Source organism: Diadema setosum, chromosome 12 (assembly GCF_964275005.1).
Source record: "Diadema setosum chromosome 12, eeDiaSeto1, whole genome shotgun sequence".
NCBI lineage: Eukaryota > Metazoa > Echinodermata > Echinoidea > Diadematoida > Diadematidae > Diadema > Diadema setosum.
In genome coordinates, this window is record NC_092696.1 from 16,358,844 (window position 1) to 16,370,546 (window position 11,703).

Consider the following 11,703-nt stretch of genomic DNA (forward strand, 5'->3'; position numbering starts at 1 on the left):
TTGCTATAAGTATATTGTACATGTAAAGCTACAATATCTCTCTGCTAGTTAGGATCACATGATGTTTGTACACAATCTTCAAAGTTGTTGTTGTTTTTTTTTTAACTTCAATGATTATCTTGCAACTATAGCTTTAAAGGGGATGGCTGGTACCTGATCAGTGGGAATCAGTGGGAATGCTGGGGGATGATTGTTCCCATTCTTGTGGGATTTATTTAAGAGTACATTACATTATATCTATTGTTGTGTGAAAATCATTTGCTTCGGAATGGTCTCGATATTCAAGTAATGTGCAGTTTAATCGCCCCGTCACTGTACAGGCATGCTCACCTGGAAAAACTAAACTGCACATTTCTTGAATATGAGACCATTCCGAAGCAAATAATTTTCACACAACAATAGATACCGGTACATAATGTACTCATAAATGAATCCCACAAGGATTGGAACAATCATCCCCCAGCATACTCTTGTACCCACTGATTCCCACTGATCGGTTACTAGCCATCCCCTTTAAACTACGACATGCGTCCACATGACACCTTATTGTTAAGATTTCATATTTTGAGCATGAATACCACAGCTGATGATTAAACCAGGATAGAATCAGAAAAAAAATAAAAAAAAATACAAATGTCTGCTAGGGATACATGTAAACCTGACAATGTGTGATGATGCAGGACAGGTATACATTGGAGGTTGACTTGGAAGTGGAGGAGGAACAGGGTTCCCAGAGAGGTCATGCAAACTTTTGAGTTCGTGGACTATCATGTCCACACTATGCTAAACTACAAGTGGGGATCCCAAAGCCTCATGGAGACAGTGGTAGATTGTAAGATGTCACATGGTTCTGATCATCAACTATTAACCTTTTGGATTGCTGCTAAACTTTCAAGTGCATCTATGTACATCTGTAGACCGGGGATAAACTACTGGTCAGCTAATCGAAGACTGAAACTTCAAATCGATTTTGAAGTTTAGGAATTTCATGTGAAAATTTCACTGGCTCTCTCTCTCTCTCTCTCTCCCTCCCTCACTGCACTATCATAAGCACAAACAACAACAATAAAAAAACAAAAACAAAAACACACAATCATTATTTCTACATACGAACGTTACCTAGAAACCTACAAAGTCAGGACTATTACTAATTCAAGGACAGATTATTTGCAACATATGTTGCCCCCAACAAAACTGTGACCAACAAAACAGCTCTGTACAATCATACCCTTCTTTTATGTTTGTTATCCCCCCCCCCTGTTGCTTTCATGCGTAAATATGTAGAGAACCCTGACAAACAGTATGATTCATTGTGCAGTATAAACATACCACAACGTAAATGTTGTACCACTTGATAAGAGAATGAGTTTGTAAACAACCATCAGAATAAAGCATGCACCCAAACAAACAGATGCTTGTGTGAGGCCTGTTTACCATGAAGGGACAATACAACATGGTAAGCCATTTCATAATTAGCTCATATGCACATTGGTCCAAATGAGCTTTCTTTTTTCTCAGTTGGTTAGGCACTTCACTCATTTTCAAACTGCACTCTATACATAATGTACGCTTGTAGTTGCACATTTCCACTAGTAACATGAAACTTCATATTTCATACTAGTTTACAGGAACTACTTTATATGCATATACATGTGCACATTCTCACATGACACTCGGACGAACACAATATTCAAGTACCAATACACGTGTACATGATTTTAGTGACAATTCATTGATGCGCGTTGTAATCTGTATTACAGTTTAGTAAACAGAATTTGTGTCATCTCTCAGTCAAACAAAAAGAAAAAAAAATTCATGAATGTACATTGTACATGGACAACATGAATATCAGGAGAGTATCAAATACCAAGAAAATGTAAATGCATACAATGTACAACTTACAAGGTTAGGTTGTACACCTATAACTCAAAGTTAAAATTCAGTTTACTGTAGCTGTGAGCTACTTTATGTAAGAAGCTGGCTTGATAGCATATCAGGGTAATATTGTACATGTACATGTACAGTATCACATCCTAAACAATAGAGGTACAATTTGTAGCATTTGTTGGCAAAGAAGTCCATCAAAGTCAATAACATTAATTTTGGTCCTGTTGCCTCCTCCAAAAATCTGAGAGTCGAGGCCAAACTGGCCATGACAGAACTTCAATAATGGAATTCAAGGCCTGACAAAGTGCCTACTTGGCAAAGTATTCCAAACTCTGCGTCTGACGAGTAAAATAAATGGCCATTTGTCTGGTACTGTAGTATAGGGCATGATACATTTGTATGTGTTGTACATTGTGTATGTCTATGTACATGATACCCAGTGAAGCAGGTACAAGATTTTCTTCTTATTGTTATTCTTAGCAATGCTCTGCAACTATTTTGGTTACTTTTACCATCTTCTCCTATTGCTTGTCAATTAATGTATTTTTGTCCCAATGTGAAAATCAAGCAGAGAAACTAATAGATAGTTTTCTACATTTTCATACATCTACACAATACATGCTCTCTCACACACATTTGAAATGTAGCAGTGGCCAAAAGTATTTCAGGGATTTTCAGAAGGTACTGTATACTTTGTAGTGCTCTGTTGAAGACATATAATGAGGATCACTAGAGCCACATAAAGGACAGAAAATATTCCCAAGTATGCCCACAAAGTTTGTACGAGTATGCAAGTATGAATTCCCTAGACAGATACATTGTACTAGAACATGCCCCAGCCACGGGGTACATGTACACAATGTATTTATAAACTATACTGAATGTACAGCTACTGTAGGCATGAAATGCCACTGTCAGGGTTCAACATACAGGTACAGCTCACAGGTATATATTCATTGGTAGGGAAGTAGGCAGGGGTTAACAATTTCAGGGGGTACAGGGCGAGACAAAATCTTTAAGGGCATTAACTTTAATCCCCAGCATTCCTCTGTGTCTGTAATAGCATTAGTGAGAAGGCCATGTTCAGTAGTGTTTGGTACTTCACTAGTATTTTCTTCTCAATGCAAGTTTTAATAAGAGGTTTACTAATAAAACCAAAGAAAAAGGCATAAAATGGCCATATTATTAAAGTTCAAGCTACAGTAGCTACGGTGTACTGATGATTTAACAGTGAGGTAGTGCATTGTCTAGTCTTTTTTTCTTTTCTTTTTTCTAATATTGCTTTTATGCTTGTTGTATGCCAGTACAAAACGGTAGATGATAGACGTCTACCTCACAGAAAAAAAAAAAAAAAAAAAAAAAAAAAACACATTTCAAGAGGGAGAACTGGAGATTTTGGGAAAATTGGCTTTTGGCAGACCTTATCAGTATTATATAGTCCACAGCGGGAGAGTTGGAGTCTCTGCTGATAGCAATACAGCAGCATGGCCGATTTTGGCAGCATAAATTTACACTTGATACAGTAGCATTTTCTGTCCTTCCTTCTTTCCCTAGTTTTGTATGTTTGTTTGTTTGTTTGTTTTTTAGCTTTTTCTTTCTTCCTTTTATAGAGTATAAGACCCCGTTTACAGTGCGAGGCTGGGCCGCGGCTTGGCCGCGGCCGTGCCCAGCCCCGCTTCAGTGTAAACGCGCAAAAGGCCAAATGCGAGGCCAAAATTGGCCTCGCATTTGGCCTCGCATTTGGCCTCGCTCTGGAGGTGGTCTCGGCCGCGGCCGAGCCGCGGCCGAGCCCGGCCTTTTCTTGGTGTAAACGCAAACTGGGCCAAATGCGCGGCCAATTGCGCGGCCAATTTTAGTCTGGCTTCCAAACCCTCTGCCTGTATCTTTCGCTATTCAGGATATTAATCCCCTCAACGTCGAAAACTAGTATAGTTTAAGGTGGTTTTGTCCTGCAAAGGATTCCTTCCTTCGGCAAAGGCCTTTGCCCGAACGGCGACTTCGTCGCCACGGAATTCATTTGGCAAAGGGTCTGAAAACCAGACAATACCAAATTGCATTTGTTTACAAGCAGAGCGCCACTACGACAAAATATTGAAAGGTTTGAATTAAAAGCGCGGCCGAGCCCAGCAGTGTAAACGGACAAAATTGCGAGGCTCGGCCGCGCAATTGAGGACGGGCTCGGCCGCGGCTCGGCCGTGGCCGAGCCCGGCCCCGCACTGTAAACGGGGTCTAATTCTCGGAAAGACTTCCAACTGTCAGTCCACTAATTTTATCATAAAAATTTGTCTCAACTCTACACTAACCTAAATTGGCTGGCTAATGCACGGAAGCACACACTAGAGAGAAATTTGAGAAAGACCCATCTGTCCGGAGGAGTCTTATTTTCTTGACGTTATCGCTCTTCCCCGTAAAGGAGGGGATCCGTGGCCGTGAAGCCAGACGCAGTCTCCGCAGAACATATCTCCAACGACCAGATAAAGATTTTTTGGTCAAGCACTAGACCAACTCTAATGTTAGGCCCTACCTGCAACCTGTGCTGGGCTGTGCCATGGCGTGGTGGGGCATGCGCATACAGCTAACAGCAGTAGGTTACCTAGTTGAATTTCACAATTTTGCCAAACTGTGATCACACTTCCAAAACATTCGCTCACTCCAAATTGTCTATTATTCACTGCACACTGTCACTGGAGCTGGGTCAACATAATTCAATAAATTTTAGGAGTATCATATCCATAGCCACAGTTAAAAAAAAAATTAAATGTAGAATTCAGTGTAGGTCCTCACTACAATAAAAATTTTAAATAAGAATGGATTACAAAGTCAAAGACACTGCAAGTTGTAACAATGTGTAAATTAGATCATGTCTCTCTTATTTGTAATATCTGGATTGATCTGTGATTCCTGGACAAGGATAGCGTTGAGACGAATGCGATCAAATTACAAGGTAATCTTCTTTTGGCACTTCTTTTCGTATTGAGAAAGTCACAACAACACGCAAAATAATGATTGTGAATTACGGTCGTTTCGGGTTAGTAACGCATGCTTTCAAATGCCAATGTTATGAATGAAACAAGGGAATTTTCAAAGGCACGATCGCGATCGCTTACCATGCTAACACCGTAGTATAAATCCCGATTATTTCGTAAAATCTAAATAAAACATTCACCTTTCTCTTTTCCAAGTTCCGGATCTTCTTTTCAACTACCCCAACAAGAAGTTTGAGGGTGTCTTGGCCCTCGGAAGGGGTGGTTTGGGGCGCTGGTTTTGACGAAGCAGCGGGCATTTTATGCTCAATTGACACGATTTTCCGTTGCACTGTCCACTGATGGCCCTTGTGTGTGTGCTGTACCTACCTACCTACCTGCATGCGCGCATGCAAGATGCGATTCTCACGTTTCTTGCATTCATTCACGTGGTTAGCTAGCTTTGCTTCCCACTATGTACCGTATTCCTGTGATTACATTCACCCTTCCCACAATCCTCTAAGCTTGCAAATTTTTACTTCAGGAAAGAGAGAATCAAATCCTAGATTTGAATATTTACAAAATTGAGTGAGTCACTTGTTAGACTTCCATGGTATACACAAGAAATAAGAACGACAGAAGATGAGTTTGAAATTGAAAGCTCTCTCAGAATAAATGACCGGAAGTAGTACACAAAGGAGGGCTTTTCGCCATAATAGGAATAAGGTAAATGCAATGACGTCACATTTAAAGCCCACCGCCTATCGCGCTGTGCTAATAAGAACGGAAGGCGAAAGATAATTTGGTACACTAGTCTTTCTGTTTCACATGATGCATTTTTCGTGGAATAATAACGGTGGCTCATAGCATAGACCTGACACTAGTACATCGAAAGTCATTCTCTACCTCCCTGTATGGCTTATTGGTTTTCTCTCTCTCTCTCTCTTTTTTCTTATCAAAGTCAATTTTCCCAGTACCCAATATTATTGTCGAGTTATAGATAGAGCATATACACATTCGCACGCTAGTATCTTTTCCCCCTCTCTCTTCCCACCCCCTCCCCTTCCCCACGCAGCCAGAAAGATCCCTTCCCATTTCGTAAAATCGATGTCTTCTCGTCCGATCTCGAAGACCAAAACTAGAGGTCCTTCGCCAGTAAATAAACTTTATGGTTAAACACAGGTGCACATGGTGACTAGAAATTTTGTTTTATAAAAAGTGATTCTACTCTGAAGAAAAGTTTGAAACGTTAACTTGTGTTATTGTCACCAATAAACAATTACGACTTTGAGAGATTGGTGTTGTATGCAGTATCTAAATCCTGGACCAAGAAAAAAAAAGTTGTACATTTTCGTGTCGAAACCAAAGGGAGATTAGCGAGATGATGACCCTGTTATTTTCATGTCATTTATTTCATATCATTATTTCGTGTCATTTTCATAATGTTCATAATGACAGTTCTATTCATAAATATTTTTAAATCGTTATGATATTCTATTAAATTCGAATGAACCCAAAATATAGCGCTTACGTGTGAATTGAGTAAATGTAAATTAGCAATTAAAGAATAATGTGAGTACAACACATCACTGGAAGTTGTATAGGAAAATCGGGAGCCACATTGAAAAGAATTGATTTTAAAATTTCGATGTTGCCATCGGCGGGTGAGAAATTATTACCACAGTTGAAAAATAAGGAAGTTATGACATTTTGAAGTTTTGCTAATTTCTGCAAAAACAGTTCTTGTACAGTGGATATGAATATGCAAATGAGTGAGACAACCATGTCATACAATTACAATTTTTCCTTGATCGTGTCAAAAAAAAAAATGACGAAAATGCAATGTTTCTCTCATTGAAGTCTCAATTATGATGTTATTCCTTGTTGAATAACTTTAGAATAGTGATCAGTTAGATTTACCATTTGAGCGTTGGGCGTATACAACTGCGTTTGAATGGAAACGTGAAATTTCAAAATTTTATGTACAAACTATCATATAAGTTGTGAGTGAATGATATGCTCTCTTAGCCATTTGCATATTCATATTGTCCGTTTTAGAACTGTTTCCTGAAAAAAAAAAAAAAAAAAACAAGGAAAAGTAGAAATTACGCGGTGCGTAATATATGTCCCCGCCGGAAGTAGCATTTTGTAGCAAAATGTACAATATAGGTCAAAAATCAAGGTCAAAGGTCAAAGAAGTCAAAGGTCAAAATTCTGTGTAGAAGTTTTGAAACCCTCACCTAGTGCCATCACATAAAGCAAACGGAATCGAAATCGGGTTAGAAATGGCGAAGGAGTAGCATTTTGTAGCCAATGTACAATATAGGTCAAAAATCAAGGTCAAAGGTTAAAGAAGTCAAAGGTCAAAATTCTGTGTAGAAGTTTTGAAGCCCTGACCTAGTGCCATCACATAAAGCAAACGGAATCGAAATCGGGTTAGAAATGGCGAAGGAGTAGCATTTTGTAGCAAAATGTACAATATAGGTCAAAAATCAAAGTCAAAGGTCAAAGAAGTCAAAGGTCAAAATTCTGTGTAGAAGTTTTGAAGCCCTGACCTAGTGCCATCACATAAAGCAAACGGAATCGAAATCGGGTTAGAAATGGCGAAGGAGTAGCATTTTGTAGCAAAATGTACAATATAGGTCAAAGGTCAAGGTCAAAGGTCACAACTGAAATTCTGTGTAGAAGTTTCAAAGCTCCCATGTAGTGCTATCATATAAAGCAAACAGAATCAAAATTGGCTCATAAATGACAGAGAAGTAGCAAATTGAAGATTTTGATCACACACGGGACGCACACACGGACAGACACACGGACGCACGGACACAAGGACGCACGGACACACAGACACACACACATACGGAGCCCGTTTCATAGTCCCCTGCTCGAACTCGTTCGGCGGGGACAAAAAAAAAAAAAAAAAAATAGCGAAGCTTTGAAATGTCAACTTCCTTATTTTTCGTCCAATTTCAATCAAAATTTTATTGCTGAACTCGTAATATTTTACTCTTTCTTATCAGACATTTTCCTCTTTAATGCTGAATAAAACTTGAAGATTTTATCACTTCATATTTCACGTCCGATACTCGATTATGATGATAATGATGATGATGATGATGATGATGATGATGATGATGATGAAACAGCATTTACATGGTGCTATTTATCTGTAGAAACAAAGACGCCCGATTAATTTCTTTCAATCCACGCAACTGAACCTATACTTTTGTTTTATCAAAACCAGAACACTTAAAATTTCTTGCGCATAACATGTGGTTGTGTTGGTCGATGCATTGTGTTGGTATTCATGTGGGAAGTTAATGATTTCGTTTGTATCAATGCAATGTTGTATTAGTGCTTTACATGAGAAAACACACCCTTGCATGAAAATTCGTTTAGTTAGGCCCTATAGCCTTTGGACTTTTTTTTTCAATTCCGTCGTAGATTAACCAACCTGAGTCAATTTAACCTTTTCTGTGCCAATGAATTAAATGTGTGCAAATATCATGCACAAACCTGTGGAAGGGAAATTTTCTAATAATGGGGTGCTGTTCGTTATTCCGAAGGTTCGCTATTCCGAAGGTTCGTTGTTCCGAAGGGTCGTTAATCCGAAACACGCAAATTCCCTATACCTAGAGGTTCGTTAATCCGAAAATGAAAAGGGGTTCGTTAATCCGAAAATTTGTGGCGTTATTCCGAAGGTTCGTTATTCCGAAGATCGGTTAATCCGAAAATGAAATTCGGAACAAATGAACCTTTGGAATAACGAGCTGTAACCAATTAATGTGGCATACACAGGGTCAAAAGAGGGAAGACTAATGTAGGGATACTGGACCTTGAAAAAAAGAGAAGAAAGGTAGTATTTACAGGTATTTATTTCATAATATTTTACTCTGATTAAAAATATGTGTGGGTCATTTGATAATGTTAATTACTTATACAAACAGAACCAATAGGCCTACTGCGTTTATGAGAAACGTGGGATTTATGGCAGTTTGTATTTCAGAAATAACTTCGTATTAAAGTTTGCATGTTTTAATCCCTGTATCTATACGCCCATTGCATATAACGCACTTTTACAACTCGAATTTCAGATTTATACCAGGAAGCAAAATGCAATTTTTGAAAGAGGAAATGAGTGAATCACCTGGAATAGCAATAACATCATGGGTTCATGACAATTAAGCTCGAACAAAAATGTATACCGCAGGCCCTATAATAAGGCCTAAAGCCATTTGTTGCTGGCTGTTTTTGTTGTTTTTGTTTTGAGTGCTCTCCTTTGTATAGAGATGAGTTGTGATTATGGCTTTGCCATTAGTAACTCATCATAAAATGCACTGTTATATTGAAATACGAAATTGAGTTGAGATTTTGAATAATGAAATATCCTAGTATAGGCCTAGGAGGAAACGTGAAAGAGAAGGAGAAATGCTTCCCCGAGAAAATCCTATACTTAGGAAAGACAACGCGACTTGTTAACTTTTTGGGATATAACTAAAAACCCCTTTTATGCAATATTAAAGAGCATATTCTAAGAGGAATTAAAAGTTTATATTGATGAAAATCGGTTTTGAAATGACTGAGGTCCTAATAAAAGGTGGGTCTTTTATCAGGACCACTTTGTTTCACTTTGTTTTGTAATATCTCAGCCATTTCAAAACTAATTCTAATCAAATAAACTCTCAATTCCTCTTACAATATTTATTGTTTCATCCAGTGCATAAGTGGTTTCTGATAATCTCTCAAGAAGGTAAAACCTGAATCCTCATCTCAACCAAAACTAAACCATCTCTTTAAAAGTACAGTAAACAAATACGTATAAAGCGAGAAATACGTATGTTTATATACTCGAAGGTGGTTATGGCTGCGTAAAGGCGACAGTTCGATCTTTGTATAAAGGGACTGTACACTTCTGCATGGTTGAGGTGAGGATTTAGCTTTTAACGTTTTGCGAGATATTCAGAAACCACTCTATGAGATGTCAAAGAGCATGCAATTCCATAAGGGGTATAAGAAGTTTGTTTGATGAAAATCGGTTTTGGAATGGCCGAGATATCCAAAAACAAGGTGAAACAAAGAGATCGCAATGAAAGGCGTGTCCTGTCGCCTTTTATTATTACATGTATATCTTTTTGTATATCTCAGCCACTTGAAAACCAATTTTCATCAAATAAACGTTGAATCCTTCTTAATATTACACGCTCTTTCATATTTCAAAAGAAGTTTCTCATTATCTCACTCAGGAATGTTATAAACACTATAGGTTTCTTGGAACTGAAAATAGAATAAGTATTGGTAATGATGATTGTGGTGCTGGTGGTGATGATAATGATGATAATAATGGTAACAATAACAAAACAACGGTGATTCTCATTTTTCGAATTCAATTATCTAAAGAAATTATCATATGAAGTTATGGTCTAAAGAAGAAAAAGAAGAAAAAAATTCTTATTATTCTCTTTATTTTTCTTGACCTTTAATCGCAAATATCTCCATTTGGCAAATATGGACTTATCGGTTTTTGCAAACAAACTCATATATACATATATATACATATATCATATATACATTGCATAGGTATGGACATTCAGCACCGTTTCGAACAGTTACTGTCTATCCATATCACTTTATTGTCTCTGTACAAAAAACTGTACGATTGTGAATTGAGCTACAGTGTAGTTTTTTGTTTTTGTTTTTTGTTTTTTTGTTTGTTTTTTTCCAAGGGAATTCCCAAGTAGGCTAATCAAACTGGTTCCAAATGGTATATAAATGACTTAGTGTCATTATCGTATAATGTATTAGTCACACAAGTAACTGGGTCAATCAAATAAAAAAAAAAATAAAATGAACGAATTGTTGTCTTATCATCCATGTCAATTCACCTACCTGCACAATAAAAATCTGAGCACGTGTACAATGTTCTTAAGCATGCATTGAGGTCCGTGTCCTTGTGAGAAAGGGAATAAAGGCATAATTTACCATTTGCAGATGAAACAAAAACCCAGCATTAGTGCTTGTACATGTAAAATGTGAGTTAGGGATAGGAACAACCGATGTAAAAATTTGAATCAGTATAATGGATGATAAGTATTATTGTTATATATAAAAAATATGAACAATAGTAATGATAGGGATGTTTCCAGACTAAACCATCTCCAGTTATGGTTTATTGAGAAAAACAGTGATATCTCCTTATATTTTAGGCTTTATTGCAAAAATTTTATATAGTAGGATGTTTTGCAGTACAACTGACCAACACATTATATATCATATCACTGCTCCCAATGGTAAACAAGGGGGGGGGGGGGGCAGAGTGGAGTTTAATATCACAATGTTTCATGGTGGCAATATATTCATATCTATATCTGTGCCTTTATATATATACAAAAATACATATTATATATAATATATATATATATATATATATATATATATATATATATGCATATATATATATATACATACAGTATATATATATATATATATATATATATATATATATATATATATATATGTATATATATATATATATATGTATAACAAAAATAGTCCATGATAAAAAGGCAGAGGCGTCACAGAAATGGTGTGAAGTATGAAATTTGAAATTTTCATGTTTTTTGTACATTAGTGATATCATTTGTAGCAAACATATACTATGAAAATTAAATGTGATGTCATGGTGAAACGAGTTCATTGTTAATAATGATAATAATAACAACAACAATAATAGTAATAATAATAATAAAGATAATAATAATAATAATAGTAATAATGATAATAATAATAATAATAACAACACCATTAACGATAAAATTTAAATGTAGTAATAAAAGGCATTTCTTTAGCACAGCTG

At 36.8% G+C, this 11,703-nt stretch overlaps 1 protein-coding gene across 1 annotated transcript in view; it reads right to left on the reverse strand.

The window, feature by feature from the left end:
• Positions 1–5,236, reverse strand: part of LOC140235757 (uncharacterized) — a 35,474-nt gene extending 30,238 nt beyond the window's left edge. Inside the window, exon 1 of the mRNA XM_072315768.1 lies at positions 5,054–5,236. Within this exon, the coding sequence (XP_072171869.1) occupies positions 5,054–5,170 (117 nt within the window). The 5' untranslated portion in view covers positions 5,171–5,236. The remainder of the gene's footprint in view (positions 1–5,053) is intronic.
• Between the last annotated feature and the right edge of the window lie 6,467 nt (positions 5,237–11,703).